The following is an 18,952-nucleotide window of genomic DNA, read 5'->3' as shown; positions in this document are numbered from 1 at the left end:
TGGGGTTGGTTGGTGCAGGTGACCTGAAGATGTTCTCTGCAGTGCTCTGCAAGTAGGCATCCTGTCTCCCCAATGTAGAGAAGACTGCATCGGGAGCAACGGATATAGTAAATGACGTGTGGAAGTGCAGGTAAAATCTCTGATGGATGTGGAATGTTCCTTTGGGGCCTCAGATGGAAGTGAGGGAGTAAGTGTGTGCTCAAGTTTTGCAATTCCTGTGGTGGATGTACATATGTCTACATACAGAGATTCAAATAGAAAAGCATCATTATATTGTTTTCCTTTTATTTGCATTGCATTTGTCAGTATTGAATGCGGACAATATGTTCAGTAATGCTTTGTTAAAGGTGATAATTTTACAATCCGTTCAGAGTCTTTTGATAAAGTATGTTTAATAATCGTCATTGACTACAGTTTCAGTCATTAGAGGTGAAGGGTTGTGATTAATTGGCTTGTGTTAATGTATTGATCAGTAGGAGATTTGAACTAAATTTCCTTTCACCAACATTTTTTGCATGTTGGATTTATTTTGCAGTTGCAATTTTAAAACAATTTCAGTCAATGCTGTCAAAGATTAACAAATTCTGAAGAAGGTCACTGGACCCGAAATATTATCTTTGATTTCCGTCCTCAGATGCTGTTAGACCTGCTAAGCTTTTGTAGCAATTTCTGTTTTTGTTTCTTAAGTGACATTTGTTATTTTTTAATTATTGCTGAATTCTAGATACTATTGCAATCTAAAATCCTCATCACCGAAACCAAGTGATGAAGTCACAGGTTGGAGATGTCCTCGAGGTTCTTATTGCCCCAGGGGTACAAAGAACATACAGTTCTGTCCAGTGGGGTACTATGGGCCAGTGCAAGGTAATTAATGCTATTAAGTTGATCTCTTTTCCTCCCTCTTTTAGAGTGTCTCAAAAACAAGTGTCTTTTCTTTTATTTTAGGTAGTGGGTCAGAAAGTGATTGTCTCCCCTGTCCCCCAGGGCTATTCTGTAACATCTCGGGATTAGCATTTCCTGCTGGAAAATGCTCTGCCGGATACTATTGCTCAGGAAAAGCAAGAACAGCGACACCTACTGACCACATTACAGGTAAACAGCAACACGACTCACCATAGCTAAAAGAAAGCCATAACTCCCATTAATAGAGGACACACAGGGCTGGCAAACCAGTCTATTGATCTCTCTACTTTGTACAATTTCTAATTAGTCACCTAGTTCCACCTAAATCCATACACTGCTCAATGGGCAATGAGAGAGGCAAAATCTTGAAATAAATGTTGCTGGAAAAGCTCAGCATCTGTGCAGAGAAATCAGAGTTCATGTTTCCGATCTAGTGACCCTACCTCAAAACTCGACCCAAAACGTTAATTTTGATTTCTCTTCACAGATGCTACCAGACCTGCTGAGCTTTTCCAGCAACTTCTGTTTTTGTTTCTGATTTACAGCATCCATAGTTCTTTCAGTTTTTAAAATCTTGAAACAGTTTGGCCTGGATATGCTGGTTCTGAATCAGTCTTGGCAGTCTGGGTTTTCCCCAGGGATCCGGGTCCTGACCATGTCAGGGGAGCTATTTTCCCCAAAAGCAACCATCCTAACTGTCTGCCACACGCGCCTCATGCCTCCTGCACTATCACAAAGCTGGTAAATGCAGAGACTCTGGTGGACCAGATGGGAGAGGTGAGCATTCTTAAAGCAGGTTAAAAACCTCAAAGGGCATCTCAAAATGGAGAGCACTCAAGCATATAAACTGAAACCATAAATTCAGGGAGGCTAAGCATGCAGGCTTGTTCAGGTAGAGGGAAAACACCACTGGCCACATTTGCACCATGATTGTGAGTTTTGCTGATAGCCTCCACTTTGGTGGATGGACCCTCTGGCTTTGATGTAACCCTCTAACCCAGACTATCAGAGGAGGTTTGCTTCAGTGAACTTGCTGGCACTGCCGTGATCACATGGAGCAGTACTCCATCACAGGAAAAGTGCCAGCAAGCTGGAAAACTTGCCCCTAATTGGAGCTTTAATTATTTAAACATTTGCATCTCTCTGTTCAGCATGCAGGTGGTATGCATCCAGCCTTCTTTACCAGAACATCCCCAGCTGGGTGGGGGAGCTGTCCTGATACAGTTTTCTGCTATTTACTTGTCTCACGATCTTCTCTTGCTTGACTGGGAAAATTTAATATATTCATCCTTAAAAACACTGACTACTATACAGCATTTTGAGATCAAATAGCTGGTGGAATGAAAGCACTTCCTTAATATAAAGGGAATAAGAGAAATGCAGGTTAAAATGTGGTCAAGGCCCACATGTAGAGCCCAGCAAAACTGTTCACATAGTTGTACTTACTACTCGTAATGATAAGTAGAAAGAAGTCCCAGTTTTAAGTAGTGACCTGTTGTACCATGAGGAATATGTGGCTGAAATCTGATGAAGAGCTATTAGTCAGACTTGTGTTTTTAATGTGATATTTCTTTAAAGGACTTTGTCAAGCTCTTCAATAATACCTTGAATTCATTTATTACTTCATTTCCTAATCTCAAATAACTGCCCTCACCCTTCCTCAATACATACATTTCTGAATAATTGTGAACCTGTTATCATTCCCTGACAAGTGGGACAATGAACAGCCGGTTTACAGGTAACTTGCAGTGATTTACTCACAACACTAGTGTATCTCCCTGATGAAGGGCATATGCCTGAAATGTCAATTCTCCTGCTCCTCAGATGCTGCCTGATCTGCTGTGCTTTTCCAGCACCACACTCTTGAATCTGATCGCCAGCATCTGCAATCCTCACTTTCTCCAAGAATATCTCCCTGTAAGATGTCAATCCCAGTCCTGTTAAACTGTAACTTGTCCAGCTTGTACATGTCAAACCTACCACAGAACTAATCCCAATTTCCCAGAAATCTGATGCCTTCCCTCCTATACCAGTTTTCCAGCTCCTGTTCAAACAATCAATCCTCCTTTTTCTTATGTTCACTAGTGTGTGGTACTGAGAGTAATCCTGAGAGTACTGAACTTGAGATCTGCTTTCCAGTTTCCTTCCTAATTCCCTAAAATCTGCTTTCGGTATTTTTTTTAAAGATTAGATTGCCTACAGTATGGAAACAGGTCCTTCGGCCCAACAAGTGCACACTGACCCTCCGAAGAATAACCCACCCAGACCCATTTCCCTCTGACTAATGCACGTAACACTATGGGCAATTTAACATGGCCAATTCACCTGCCCTGCACATCTTTGGGTTGTGGGAGAAAACCAGAGCACCCGAATTCATTACAAACCAGTTATCCAGGTACTGGGAGTTGGAAAACAGTAAAGTGATTAGAGTCAAATTTCAGCAATTTGCATATTTGTAACTCAAACAGCAAGGCATTTCTTTACTATTCATCTGAGTCCCAAAATCTTCCTATACCTGTTAACAAAACATATGCTCTGTTTCCATAGCTAGATTTGTCCTCAAACAAGTTAGTAGCATAAGGCTTTAGCTAAGGGCTGCTCTCTACATAAAATATGGTTGGCCAGAAGGCAATCCTGCCTTTAGCACATTTGAAGGATTTATGGGACGATTATCAACCTGTTTTGGCTATGCTACAGAAGCATCTTCTATAGGTATCAAGTCCTGGACTAAGACTTGAGCTAGAAGTTTCTGGATCAGAGGCAGGATGTGTCATAAGTCCTCCAATATAATAAAGAACAGAGAAGTCAAATATTACTGGTGGATTTAACATTAGCACTAATTGGCTGAAGGGAGTAAGCCCTTATCACAAAATCAAGTGCAAATCGCTCTCAATTTCTAGCAGCTGAAACAAATGGAAGGAAAATTGTGACCTGCTTGTACTTCTGTCCTGAAGGGAGAAACCTAAACTGTCATGTTGAAAATTGGTCTCCCTAATTAAAATACAATCTATATTAATAGTGAAAATAATTTTTGCTTGATTATAACATTGCCCTTCATTTCTGATGCAAAGCAGATTTAAGCTAATGTTTTTAATCACTAACATACGATCATACAATTTTTTTCATGAATAGCAAAGGAAAACTAATTTTAAAACTATTTTTGTGGTTTAGGCAACAGTTGTCCAGTTGGCCACTTCTGCCCTCCTAGTAGTGCTCAGCCGTTGCCATGTCCTGGTGGACAATACACCGATGTCATGCTGAGCTTCACATGCCAGACTTGTCCTTCTGGGTATTATTGTCCTCCAAAGTCTTCTACCCTAAAGGTAAGAATCAAAGTACTTAACATATTGGAAAAGTATGTATCTCCATCTTAAGGAAGGGGTGACTGTCTAATGTGAATGTAAAATGGCAGACGGAAATCTTTCAATTGTTACGTTACACTGAACTTCCACCTGGTCTTATAATAAGCTGGTTAATAATTAATTTTTGTTGTTCTTCTGTCTTCGATTTCCAAGTACTTTCCATCACCTTGTTTCATCCATTTGAACTAAACCAATATCTACCTGAAAGGTCAGGCAGCAATCTGCAGCTATATACAAGTAACGTGACTTTAAACTGATCACTGGGACAAGTATGTTAACTGATGTGAACCTGAATAGTCTTTGGAATAGGAAAAAGGCGTAGAACAGCAAGTTCATCATTTTGGAGAGTCCAAGCACACCTGTCTCACCTTCATTGATAAAATGATTTTTCATTATTTCTCCTTACAAAACAGCTATCTCTTGTATCTACTCAGTAGTTTTAGGGTGAAATTATTCAGTCCGACTTTGCTACTTATTCTCAATGTGCAAACTTTAGCAAGCCATGTTTAAATATCAATAAGAAAAACAAAGCTGAATAATTAAGCATTCAGGAAAGTGGATAAAGTTTTTTATTAGGTAATGACAAACCATGTACTGCACAGTCACTATACATTTACTAATTTGTAAAAAAGTAACCAATAAATACAATCCTTTTTCTCCTGGTCTCTCTTGGCATTCAAAGCCTTTTTAATTGCCTTAAAATTGTCTCATTTTGTTGTAACTTGTTGAAATATTTCTGAAGTGTGAGATTGCTTTAATTTCTCCAAACTAGTGGTGTTTGAGCATTTGAAATTTGTCGCAGGTCAGTAGAAGGGAAAGGTGCAAAATATCATGAGGGTGAATTCTGAACTTCAGCAGGAAAATGCATTTGGAACCTACAATCAGTTAAGATGGTATTGAATGGCAAGCAGACTCAGTCGGTTAAATTTAATGCACCTGCTCCTCATTGTTGTTTTCTTGTGTACCTAAACTGATGTATTAGACGCTCAACACTGAAGTTCTTTATATTGCTGTGTTTTCATATAGATTTGTCCAATGGGATTTTACTGTCCAGTTGGTTCAAGTGATGTATTGAAACCTTGTCCTCGTGGAACCTTTGGAGATTTGATGGGCTTGGTAAACTTTTCAGATTGCAAACCATGTTCTCCTGGTTACTATTGTGATAAACAAAATGCAACATCAGTAACAGGTGATCCACTTAAAACTGACTGATTAATATCCTCCCTTACCATTGTCTGACTGGGACTAACATACCTTCAAATTTGGACAGAACATTTATTAGAAACCATTCTCCTTTCCTATTTGAAAGCCATGCTTAATGGGATGGAGTTCATTACTTTTTGACTGGCTCTTGCCTTGTGTTTCAAAATCTGTTTTTCAGCCTGTCACTGTCTCAGACTACATTATCTTAGTTTGGGATATTGTCAGATCAATTCGTATAGAGTTCTGAATAAACTATGAAGTACTCAGACTTTTGCAGAGAATAAAATATAACTTTTTTGGCTCATAAAATACTAAGTATAAAGATGACGATGACAGAGTTAACACTGATTGTAATTAATAACATCTACTCTCAAATGGCTTTATGCAAGGGATGAATACAATGATATATAAACAGTTATTTTAAAAATTTGGGATGTAATTAACTCGCAGAACTTGTAGTACAGTGGTACTGTCCCTGTTTCTGAGCTAGAAACTCTATGTTCACATTTCACGTGAGATTAAACTGTCATTACATGTCTGTCGATTTTGAAAATAAACGTTTGTGGCAGTCGCATGGCCTAATGGATTAACTGCCCGACTTTCTGTATGATTTGAGGTGAGATCAGAAGTTTGCAAGTTCAAAACTTGCTTTGATCAGTTTCCACAGGTTTTGTCGGGGTCTTGTGGGACTGTGGTAGTGTCCTTTCTTCTGGGAGAAAAGGTCTGGATTCACGTGCCACATTCTCCAACGTGTCCGGACAGGTTGACTAAAAGTAGAAAGAAAGCATCATCCCATTGAAGTCAAGTAGATATGAATTGCGTGGGTAACAAATAGGTCTTTGTGACACAATGGTATTAATGTTCAAGTCTTGCCTTGTGCTGTGATTCCCTTGAGGGATGTGATAGCACATTCAAACAAGTTGATCAAATTATAAAAGAGTAAAACTATTTCAACTACATCTGGAGATGCCAAGTATGCAAACAGTTCATTGTTTAGAGTGGAATTATGGTGCATTAGGCATTATAGGATGTCAATCTTTAAAGTATAGCATATACCTTGGTATTAATGCCCTTGCTGAAAATGTATCTCTGTCTCTAGAAATCGTATTTATATTTTGTACAGTGGTAATTTTGAAAAGTTTGTAATGGTGTGGAATTTAGGAAATGTTACACCTCTCTTGCAGGTCTCTGTGCTTCTGGGTATTATTGCCGTTCTGGGTCAGATTCTAAGGAGCCAGTAGGTGATCACAGAGGAGATGCTGGTCCATGCCCTCCTGGTTATTACTGTCCATTAGGTAGGACAACCAATCTAAGGAACATGTTTGCTTTTAATCTTTCATGGATGTAGGCATCAATGGCTAGGCCAGCACTAATTATCCATTCCCAATTACCTTTGAAAAAGTGGTGAGCTGATGCCTCAAATTGCTGCAGTCTATATGGTGTTGGTACAAGGCAGTATAGAGTCATAGAGATGTACAGCATGGAGACAGACCCTTGGAACTTGAAAGTGCTGGTGTTCTGCTACCCTTGTCTTTCTAATTGGTAGAGGTCATGGGTTTAGAAGATATTATCAAAGAAGTTTGCATGAGTGATTGTGGTGCATCTTATAGATGTACACTGGGTTGCCAATGTGGATTGATGGCAGAGGGAGTTCAAGGTGGTGGAAAGGTGCCAATAGAATGGTTGCCTTCAAGAATGTTGGTTGAGTTGAACGTTGGAGCTGCACTCATCCAGGTAAGTGGAGTGTATTCCATCACACTCCTGATTTGTGACTTGTGGAAGATGGGCAGTCTTTGGGGAGTCAGGAGCTGAATTACCACTAGTCACAACTGTATTTATCTGCCTTATCTATCGTAGTTTTTGGTCAATGGTAACTCCCAGGGTATTGAAAGTGAGGATTCAACAATAAGCAAGGAGAAAGAGTTAGTTTCTGTCTTATTGGAGATAGTCACTGCTTGGCAGTTACGTGATATGAATATTATCAGCACAAACCTGAGTGCTGTTCAGATGTTGCTGATTATTGACACAGATTACTTCAGCATTTGAGTAATTATGAATAATACTGAATGCCATGTGTTTCACAGCAAACATTCCCATCTCCAACTTTATGATGGAGGGAAGATCATCGATGAGACAGCTGAAGACGATTGGAATTTTGAGGGTCTTGATATTTCCATGAACAAACAGTTTGGACTCTTCCCACCACCTGGTCTTGTGTTTATGGTCACATAGTCATTTTCATAAACAAATCAACCAAAACTTCCATATTTATTTATTTTTTATTAGTTGATATAAACAATTAATAAATTAAATAAATTATCAACTGCAAGAGGACAGATGTTAAACTTGAGAGGGTTGAGAAAATACTTACAAGGAAGTTGCCAGGATTTGGAGGGTTAGAGCTATGTGAGAGGCTGAACAGGCTGGGCTTTTTTCCTTGAGTGTCGGAGGCTTAAGGGTGACTTTATAGAGGTTTATAATGTCATGAGGGCCATGGATAGGGTGAATAACTAATGTCGTTTTCTCAGGGTAGGGGAGTCCAAAACTGGAGGGCATAAGTTTAAATGAGAGGGGAAAGATTTAAAAGGAACTAGAAGGGCATTTTTTTTCATGCAGAGAGTGGTGCGTATATGGAGCAAACTGCAAGAGGTGGGTACAATTACAACATTTAAAAGACATTTCAATGGGTACATGAATAGGAAGGTTTTAGAGTATTATGGGCCAAGTGCTAGCAAATGAGAACAGATCACAGTTTAGGATATCTGGTTGGTGCAGATAAGTTGAACCGAAGGGTCTATTTTCATGCTGTATAACTCTTATGTACTTCTTTTGTATCAGTTTCCTATTAAAATCTAGACTCACTGTTGTTTTGTCTCCTGGTATAAATGGCATGCCTGCTGGCTTGTTTTTGTTTCTGTAACTTTTATGAAGCCCAGATCTCTCTGTCCTGTTAACAGCGAAGTTTAGCAACTAGTTCCTTTTAAAATGCAGGCATGATTATTTGATACTAAAGCAAAATACTGTGGACTCCTGAAATCTGAAATGAAAGAAAATAGAATCATTCAGATTGTGTTGTGCAGAGAGAAATTATCATTTATTAGAATTCATTGACCTGAAAAGTTAACTATATCTCTCTCCGCAGATGATGATGTGAATTTTTTGCAATTTTCTGTTTTTATTTTGGGATTATTATTGCTAATATTTAATTGTATGAAATGTGTGATTCAGTTTCTATTTTGTCTCTAAAGGAACTGCAAATCCCATCGGATGTCCAATTGGAACATTCAGCAATCTTCCACAACTGAGGCCTCTGGATGAGTGCCAGCTGTGTTCACAGGGTAAAGTATATTCCTGTTGTATGGCAACACTCAGATTCATGTTCAAATAGATAACTTACATTGCTATCTCATGTCTTAATAAAAGATAGTCATCAACAGATCTGTAATTTGCCTTGTTAGACTTTTCTGGATGCCATATAATGAGTTTCACTATATCACTATATAAATGTGGCTCCGCTTTTCAGTGGCTGCTTTGCAAAGCAATGAAATGTGAGGCTAGCCACTGTCTAGATTTGCATCTTTATATATATATATTCATGCAGGCTGTAGTAAATTTACTGTCTCTAATTTTCTTTGTCTTACTACAGTTTCCATGTTAGATTGACTGAGGGTAGATACTTTCAGATGCAGATACATTTCATATTAGCGTCTATCACTGTAGCCTTTTTTAAAAATCGGTGATTATTTGGGGATTTGGATAGCCCTGTGGGATGTGGAGTACACATCCCTGCAATTCTTAACTGCAAATAGTTCCATTTTTAACCCCTGGCTGATTCGGAATGACAGTTTGATTTCTGTTCAGGGTAACTCTGTGTCATAATGAAACGATCCCAACTCCTTCAAGTGGACTGATGCCACAAAAAAACATTTCACTTGGATGTAGTGGTGTGAGGACACTGTCACACACTGTTTTCAGTTGGGTTCTAAAAGATAGTACCACAATTCTTAAGCCATTCATTACTCTCTAGATCCATTTTCGTAACTCCATTATCTATAGATAATTAACAGAAAACAGCTAAATTCACATTAAGATGTTGTTTAAACATTAGTACTTTTATTGGACCCCACATAGGCTACTATGGGATGGGAATTTGTTCCAACTTTTGTTTTAGCTGACATTAGCCCATCAGAAATGAAAATGTGTTTATTCTTGAGAAACACATTAATATCTTTACTATATTGGTGTAAAGGGGAAGAATGTAATCTCCTCTGTGTGAATGTAATAGTGAATTGCATAATCTAGAACAGCTATTTGACCCCAATCACCCAGCCACTAGCAGGCAGTTTGAAGCAATTCACTTCCTTTCCCACTCTGAATTTGACTGTTTGCAATGTTAAATCCAAGAGTTTTTTTTAATGGATGAGCTGCCATCCTGAAGCAAATGGAAGCCTCATATATTTATACAAGTCAAGTTTGTATAATCTCAGAAGGAACTTAATGCAGATAAGCAGAGCCTAAACAGGGAAGCTTCTGCAAATTTCCAGCCAGCACACTGTAGGTGGTCTAAAAATGGAATAGACCTCCATGATTTGTATAAAACCTTACTATTTGGGACTATCACCTCGCTGTACCCTCTTACAATCAGACAAAGGACATTTCGTCTTCACTTCATGGTAGTCATTTTACACAACTTTCCACGTGTAGTTATTCTTGTTTTTCACTTGTAATGGTCTTATGACCTTAAACAACAGGCTACAAACATACATTTGCAATATTGCAAGGTCAGATCTTTATAAAGATGTTCCACCTATGATTCTTGATTGAATATTCCCAGACATCTCAGGGAAAACTTCAAAAATGCCTCTGCTCATTACATTTCAGGCATGTAATGAAAAAAAAAATCATGGTGAAGCCACAGTATACTCAGTTAATTGTAGTTAATTAAAGATAAATGTTTCTACAATGCAGATTGTCTTTCTCAACCCTTTCCAATTATGCTATTAGCCTGAATATATTGCCATATTTAGCTCCGAATAATTTCTCATGAGCACCAGGAATCAGATAAGCTCAAGTCTGAGCATTTACTTTCAAATGTCATATGATCCTCTTTTTTCATGGGCAATGCCCATTTCCTGTCACCCCACACATAAACGATAGCTTGCAATCCCACATTAGGCAGAAAGCTTATTTAACTTATTGTGTGCACTCATCCAAATTTAAATTGTATGCCAGTATTGTAGACTGCACAGGACATTTGAAGTCCTCAGGTTATGTGCACTTTCATTCTAATATCTGTTCCGGGCAAGAAATTAGTTGGTGTAATTTAAAGGAGGCCTGATAATTCAAAACACCACCTTCTCCATATAGGAAATAAATTTGCAAGAGTGGTTCCTGGTGAGAACAAACACCACAGTAAAATTTAACCCTTACCATTAGACAGTTTGGAATATAGATTATAAATGATGTGCATTTAATCTTGTTAATAGGCTATTACTGTGACCGAATGGCTCTAACGATTCCTAGTGGGCCCTGTCAAGCTGGATTCTATTGTGTGATGGGATCAAACACATCAAGGCCAACACAGGTAAACCTGTACAAGTGATTATGCAGAACTGAGTTAAAAATCACACAACACCAGGTTATAGTCCCACAGGTTTAATTGGAAGCACACTAGCTTTCGGAAGCACACTTGCTTCCAATTAAACCTGTTGGGCTATAACCTGGTGTTGTGTGATTTTTAACTTTGTACACCCCAGTCCAACACCGGCATCTCCAAATCATGCAGAACTGAGCAATTCAAAGCTTCAAAATTGAAAGATTAGACTGGGGTTGACTTGAATTGTATTTCAAGACTAAGGGACATATTTCTTCGGTGAGAGGAGAAAGATTTTAATAAAGATAGTGTGGTTCGTATGTGGATTGAACTTCCAGAGGAAGTAATGGATGCAGGTAGAGATACAATATTTAAAAGACATTTAGATAAGTACATGAATAAGAAATGTTTGGAGGGATATGGGCCAAGCGCAGACAGGTGGGGCTAGTTTAGTTTGGGATTATGATTGGTAAGGACTGACCAAAAAACAATACAGGAACAGGCCCTTTATCCATCTAAGCCTATGCCAACACATTTTGCCCTTCTACACAAAAACTATCTTCACTTACAGGATCTGTATTCTTCCATTCCTTACCTATTCATGTATTTGTTCAGCTGTTTCTTGAACGCTGCTATTATGTCTGTTTCCATCACCCTTCTCGACAGCATGTTCCAAGCACTCACCACCCTGTGTGAAAAACCTGCCTCACGCATCCCCGCACTCCCCTGCACCTTGAACCTGTGTCCCTAATAATTGACCTCTCCACCCTGGGAAAAGGCCTCATACTTTCCACTCTATCCATTCGCAATCTTATAAACTTATATTAAGTCACCCTGCAGCTTCCTTCATTCCATTGAAAACAAACCCAGTCTTTCTGACCTTTCTTCATCACTAAAATTCCCCTTACTAGGCCACATCCTGGTAAACCTTTTCTGTATCCACTCCAAAGCATCCAATCCTTGTGGTAGTGTAGTAACTAGAACTGTACGCAATATTCCAAGTATGGCCTAACTGAAGTTCTATAAAGCTGCAGCATAGCTTGTCTATCATTATACTCAATGCCCCTACCAATGAAGGCAAGCATAGGCATTTTTTACACCTTACCAACCTGCGTTACCACCTTCAGTGATCTGTGGACCTGCGCACTCAGATCCCTATGCATATCAATACTTCTAAAGGATCTATTATTTGCTGTATAATTTCTAACTGTATTTGACCTTCCAAAACACATCACCTCACATTTGTCCAAATTAAACTTCATGTGCCATGTTTCTGCTCATGCCTCCAACTGATCTATATCCTACTCTATCTTCTGACAATTCTCCTCTCCATCAGCAACAGCGCCAATTTTTATATCATCTGCAAACTTACTAATTTGAACATCTACATTTTCCTCCAAATCATTCATGTAGATTATGAACAGCAGAGGTCCCAGCAGTGGTCTCTGTGGAACACAAGTAGTCACAATCCTCTATTCCAAAAAGCACCCATCTACTGCTACCCTCTGTCTCCTATGACTAAGCCAGTTCTGTGTCCATCTTGCCAGCTCATCCCTGATACCATGTGACTTCGCCTTTTGTAGCAGTCTGCCATGAGAGACCTTGTCAAATGCTTTACTGAAGTCCATGGAGACAACACCAACTGCTTTTCCCTCATCAATTATCTTCATCACCTTCTCAAGAAACTCAATCAAGTTAGTGAAGCACGACCATCCCCATGCAAGTCCATGCTGTCTATCATGTAAGTCCATTTGCTTCTAAATGCATATAGATCTTGTCCCTGAAAAACTTTTCCAATAATTTTGTACCACTGACGTGAGGTTTGCACGCCTGTAATTTCTAGGATTACCCTGGTACCTTTCTTAAACAATAGGACAACATTGGCTATCCTCCAGTTTTTTAGGACCTCACCTGTAGCCAAAATAATACAAAGATATCTGTCAATGGTTGGACTGAAGGGTTCTGTATGACTATATGACTGGTTGGACCGAAGGGTCTATTTCCATGCTGTATGACTCCATGCACTTACAGGATCAGTTAAATGATCACTTAACAACACAACTTACTAATTCAAGAGTAGTAACAAAAGGCATGGAATGTTTTAAAGACCATTGAGGTTGAGGTTGGCTGTGTGCACTTCCAGATAGCATGTTAGGGGAAGCAGCCTTTTTGTATGTACTTTGCCAATTTTCCACCAACTCCACAGCATAATTGTCAATGCTAGCATTGTGTTCAGGGTGGGTGTGGGTGCAATGGTTGTTGACAGTGGTTGGCTGCCCCTTAAACTCCTTGAAGAATTTGTTCATGGTCTGAAGCAGGCCAGTGCAAACTTTTCAAAGTTGAGAATAGGAAGAGCAAACAGGCTAGAGCATGTTAGTCAACATTTGTCAGGCAATCAGCAGTATAAATTATATATATTAACGTTTGAGTGGCAGAGGAAATTTCATCTCAAGTGGCAACACATGAGCCATCAATCTCCAATCAATTGCAATTTATGGTAGTGAATTCTAAACTTCAATCACCCTTTTACATGTTGAATTGTTCTTTAACAAAATCATTTAGGAGTTGACGTTGTGGTCTATGTTTGTTTAATACAATTTCACACATAGATTTTGTTTATTTGAAAATATATTCCAGGATTAATGAATTTAAGGGACGTGGAATAGATTTGGAAAATAATATTGAGTTTGATGGTAAACAATGATTCAGAATGATATACAGCAGGCTGAAGGAACTATCTGAACTTGTAGATTTATTGATATCTTATATATTATTGGAATGCTGATCATTTTCATGGTGACCTGTCAAAATTTCGCTCTCCAAGATTAACTTTGGATGTTCTGTTGATATAATTGGAGTGCTAGGTGTCATCCCTTAGTTAGCTTCTGTTCCTCCTTAACATCGCCCATTGGTTTTGTGACCATCTACCATTCCCACTCTGGATCACGTTCACTGGGCAGAGTGAATGTCCATATCTGCAAGTCCAAATATACCATCTTCATTCTCCCTTGTTTTTCTTAAAAGTATCTCCAATGTTTCTCAGAACTTGGATCAATAATGGTTTGACAAGATTGCCCAAACTTGACTTCCAAATGGCTTCCATTTGTGACAGTAAACCCAAATTTAGAGGTTTTATTCTTACGTGTAGCATAGCAATTTGAAAATCGTGTTGTCTCCTTGAAGATAATGTTGTCTGCTTGCACTTCGTATTTAATACCTTAATGGTCCAAGCCATTTGTTTGGCAGGACCATTAAATCTGGGACAGTGTGGCAAAGCTATCACCTAATTTATGCCCTATTTAGCATATATGTCCCTGAAATATCTGTCAGTACATTGACCTTTTGTCAGATATGATCACTTCAGGTGAATGAAATTGACTGAATATTGCAGATGCACTTAAGGTATCCTTCAAGTGTTTGGCAGTTGGAAACTTGAAAAAGTAGTCCATGACTAGGAGCAAATTGCTGTCATGGATAACAAATCTAATGCAATTCTAAATAAAGCACATGATGGAATCCTGTGAAGGTGCAGAGGTTTTTGAGTTAATTTGACTCGTGAATCTGGCATACCTTGCATATCCTTGCACTTTTGTTGATATCTTTGTCAATCCCTGGCCAATAGTTTCCATAACTAAGTCCCTTGAAGATATTAGCCCTTGACTTATACTCTTTAGGAGTACTCTGAACTTTCTGTCAACTGTACCAATTAAAACATTACATTACAAAGATATTTCTGAGTATTGCTGGGAATGCAGATGTTCCTTCTTCCATGGCATTTCAGTGTTAAAGCTCCACATCTGCTAATCCCTATTTTATAGCATGTTATGTGCATTATTTATTGATCTTAGGCAATAATGTCACTGTCCACCACACATCCATCACCGCCACATGGTTTGAAAATCTTCTGTCTTCCATTTACAATATCCTTGCTGCAAATATTATGTTACTAGTTTTCTCTTAAATTGTCGATACTTTTCATTGATATTGTGATTCCAATTTTACTTGCTATACAGTAGCCTCCCCCGTACACGCAGGGAATATGTTCTAAGACCTACCACGGAAACCCAAAACCACGGATAGTAGCAAACCCATTCATTTAAATGGGAAACGTACCTCCCTGGCAGGTCCCTGGTTCTGGAACTTTCTATGTAATATGTTCAGGCCGCGGTAAACTGCGGGTGACTGAAACCACAGAAACTTACTCTGCAGATACAGCAGATGTCCTGTAGTGCGGCTATCAGCTTTATTTTATTTTCCTCTTTGGTTAGTGTTGTAACTTTACACTAAACTGAGGTTTATAGTTATTTCAGTGTGAATAAACTAAAAACAAAGATCATTTATTATGTTTAACAAGTGTAGTTGCCTGTTCTGTAGGTAACACAAACTGGAGGTCCATGTCCACCAGGATATTACTGCACTGAAGGAAGCAGCAGACCACAACCATGTCCTGCAGGAACCTACAATCCTTTCTGGGAGCAAAAACAATGCCTGTTCTGTCCCCAGGGTCATTACTGTGAAGCTGAGGACATTAACTCTGCACTCTGTCCCTCAGGTAAAGGATCCCTTTCTTAGCACATTACCAGGTGTAAAGTGGCTTTGTACTTTGATTAGTAATTAGTGGATTGAGTTTAAGAAAAACAATAAAATATCCATATTAATCTAGATCCATGGATACAGCAGGTTTGATCTAGAACTTAACTATAATAAACCAGCAACCAAAACCACACCAGACTGTACCACCACCCTGTCATTCACTTCCAATTTCTTCTCTCATCTGTTTATAATTTTCTCCTTCATTCAAATGTCGTTTCTGTCACCAGATTTTCATCTCCCCCTCTTCTGTTTTTGTTTTCTTTCTTGTGTTCTTTTTATCATTCCCTTTCTCACTCCTCTAATTTTAGTCTTTTGTTCCACATGACATTGCAGCTGCAGGGTTAAACCACATGGGGTTTCAGGCAAGTAAAGAGGCAGAGTGTGTATGGAGTTGTCTCAACATGCTTTACCATAAAGCCTACAGTTTCAGCACTGCTGAATAGGCGGGGGTTCTTGGTCATGCATGGGCTCAACTACCTTGGTGAATTTTTTTTTATTTGAAAGATTATTTAAGGCTGTCCAAAATAATTCTGAACAAACTTTGTCAGTTTGTTGCCTTCTTGATCCCCTTTAAGCCTGCCCCAGTCAAATAAAATTAGCAATAATATTGAATAGTTTGCAAAGTGATGTTAACTGTCAGATTAGATATGAAAAGGTGTTGGAGATCTTATCTGATCTATAACTGCTGGAGTAAAGTTGTCAACAGATTAAACAAATTAAGTCTCACTTAAATCTCAACCTAAGTCTGTCCATTCTATTTTTCAGAGTTAAATTCTGTTAAAACTCATCGATATCCCTCGAGTAGAGCAACACCCAAACCATGCCCATCTGGAGAATATCAGGATCAGATTGGGCAGATTCAGTGCAAACCATGTCCTTTGGGAAAGTAAGTTCCAAATTGAAGTAGATACAACATTTGTTTTCTAAAAAAAAATGTTCTTAATGTGACCTCTCTTTATTGAGAAAACAAAACAGATTTTAATATTTGTGTTTTAAAAGGAATTTTGAATGGTGAGAGTCAAGTAGGGAGGTTGTACAGGAAGCTGAAAATGTGTTGCTGGAAAAGCGCAGCAGGTCAAGCAGCATCCAAGGAGCAGGGGAAATCGACGTTTCGGGCATGAGCCCTTCTTCCTGAAGAAGGGCTCATGCCCGAAACGTCGATTCTCCTGCTCCTTGGATGCTGCCTGACCTGCTGCGCTTTTCCAGCAACACATTTTCAGCTCTGATCTCCAGCATCTGCAGTCCTCACTTTCTCCTATATAGGAAGCTGCCAAATATTGGGTAAGAGGCATATACATACTAGGCCAATATCTGAGTTGTGTTTATTTAGGAGGTGGCACTGATTGTATCAGCCAAGGATGTTGCAGAAAGGGAAGAGAGAAGTCATGGAGAGATTTAAACTAAAGGATAGAAAATTTAAATTGGAGGCATTGGTGAAACAGAAGCTTGTGAACAATACAAACAGAATAATATTGGATAAACTGCTTTAGGAAGTCTGGAGGTAGTGGTGACCTCAGGCAACAATGAGATTGCAAAGGGATCAAAGTGGGAATTAAAACTATTTAGGCTGAAGTGAAGAGAGATAGTGATATTATGGCACTGGAGGTCTCTGTGAACAAGAAGCAATGACACTGGAAGTTAAGTTCAGTGTCAAACAGATAGTAACATTGTTGAATTATTCAGTTAAGTCTTAGCAACCAGGCTGTGAAAGCTGAGTTGCAACAAAGGAATAGAGATTCTAGTCGATACTGGACATGGTAGAGATAGAGGAAGCTTGACACATGTATCACATTGATATATTGAATGCAGCTCGGTTGAAGTCTGCTAAAGCTGTGACAAGGCAAATTAGGACTAATGTAGAAATATTGTATTCTATTCAACTTCTTTTGTTTTACTAAACTATGGGAAAAAAGACTTCAAACTTTCTGAACATTTCTCTAGACTGAAGTTAATAACACATTTTATTTTGTGTTTTTTCAGACACTGTGACCCATTACATGTAACTGGGCAGCACAATGAGAGTAAGGCTGGCACCATCCAGCCCATTGACTGCCCAGCAGGTTATTACTGCATTAAAGGAATGCTGTACCCATGTCCAGAGGGAACATATAGTAATCAAACTGGTCGATATAGCATTGAACAGTGTAAGCCATGTCCTGGTGGAAAATATTGTGCCCTGAAAGGTATTACTATTTACTCTTTAGCAATAATGAATGACATGTATAAGAAGTGACATTGCCACCAAAATCCATGTTATCTGTGTTCCCACATGAGTGACTTTCAACTAAGATCAGCTTGGACGTAACTTTGCACTGTCTTCTTAAGATCTGAGTTTTAAGTTTTGTGCCATTTTCAGTAAAAACACGTTGTGCAATTGTCATATTTCATTCTGGTTGTATTTGTCTTTTTCAGGAATGAGTGGTTACACTGGCCTCTGTGATCCAGGTTGTGTGTGTGTTTTGGGTGCATCCTATCCCTGTCCTGCAGATAACATCACTGGCTACAAGTGTCCACCTGGGTCCTACTGCCCCCAAGGAGCTAGCCATGGAATTAAATGTCCAGCTGGAACATTTGGCCCTCAGGATAGTCTCTATTCCATTTTTGAATGCATTACATGTACACCAGGATTCTACTGTGACACTGAAGGTATGTAAGGAAACATTCAAACCCTGATGAACCCTACTATTTGAGAAATGGAGCATCTTACTGATGAATGTTAATGATAGATAACATAATATTCCACAGCACCATGCATTTTGGAAGTTGTAGCTTTCAGAATCATCTGAATGATGCTTGAATTTTCTGGAATACTGAGCACGTGATCTCTGAAATTTGGGCTCGTGTGCCAAATTTGACATGTTAGGTTCAATTTTAACATTGCGAAAGTGAGGACTGCAGATGCTGGAGATCAGAGTTAAGATTAGTGGTGCTGGAAAAGCACAGCAGGTCAGGCAGCATCCGAGGAGCAAGAAAATCAATGTTTATGGCAAAAGTCCTTCATCAGGAATGAGGCTAGGAGCTTCTGGGGTGGAGAGATAAATGGGAGGGGGATGAGGCTGGGGTGAAGGTAGCTAAGAGTGCAATAGGTGGACGGAAGTGGGGATGAAGGTGATAGGTTGGAGAGGAGCATGGAGTGGATAGGTGGGAAGGAAGATTGGCAGGTAGGACAGGTCATGAGGATGCTGCTGAGCTGGTAGGTTAGAATGTGATAAGGTGGGGGATGGGGAAATGAGGAAACTGATAAAGTCCACAATGATGTCCTGCGGTTGAAGTGTTAAGAGGGGGAAGATGAGGCGTT

General features: G+C 39.1%; 1 protein-coding gene across 9 annotated transcripts in view; it reads left to right on the top strand.

Annotated features, from left to right (window-relative positions):
- The first annotated feature begins 3,840 nt into the window (after window positions 1-3,840).
- The window catches only part of si:ch211-286b4.4 (zonadhesin), a 187,000-nt gene continuing 171,888 nt past the window's right edge, over window positions 3,841-18,952 (top strand). For 8 of the 9 annotated variants that reach the window (XM_043676792.1, XM_043676793.1, XM_043676791.1 and 5 more), the window contains exons 1-9: window positions 3,841-4,226; window positions 5,292-5,454; window positions 6,653-6,763; window positions 8,717-8,806; window positions 10,955-11,052; window positions 15,436-15,613; window positions 16,420-16,540; window positions 17,635-17,837; window positions 18,067-18,300. In XM_043676792.1, coding sequence (XP_043532727.1) covers window positions 4,158-4,226; window positions 5,292-5,454; window positions 6,653-6,763; window positions 8,717-8,806; window positions 10,955-11,052; window positions 15,436-15,613; window positions 16,420-16,540; window positions 17,635-17,837; window positions 18,067-18,300 — 1,267 coding nt within the window. In that variant the 5' untranslated portion in view covers window positions 3,841-4,157. Of the gene's footprint in view, window positions 4,227-5,291; window positions 5,455-6,652; window positions 6,764-8,716; window positions 8,807-10,954; window positions 11,053-15,435; window positions 15,614-16,419; window positions 16,541-17,634; window positions 17,838-18,066; window positions 18,301-18,952 lie in introns of those variants that run through there. The other variant, XM_043676798.1, reaches the window with a different exon arrangement.

This window comes from Chiloscyllium plagiosum, chromosome 35 (assembly GCF_004010195.1).
Source record: "Chiloscyllium plagiosum isolate BGI_BamShark_2017 chromosome 35, ASM401019v2, whole genome shotgun sequence".
NCBI lineage: Eukaryota > Metazoa > Chordata > Chondrichthyes > Orectolobiformes > Hemiscylliidae > Chiloscyllium > Chiloscyllium plagiosum.
Note: the sequence above shows the minus strand (reverse complement) of the source record. Positions and strands in the feature narration are given on the sequence as shown.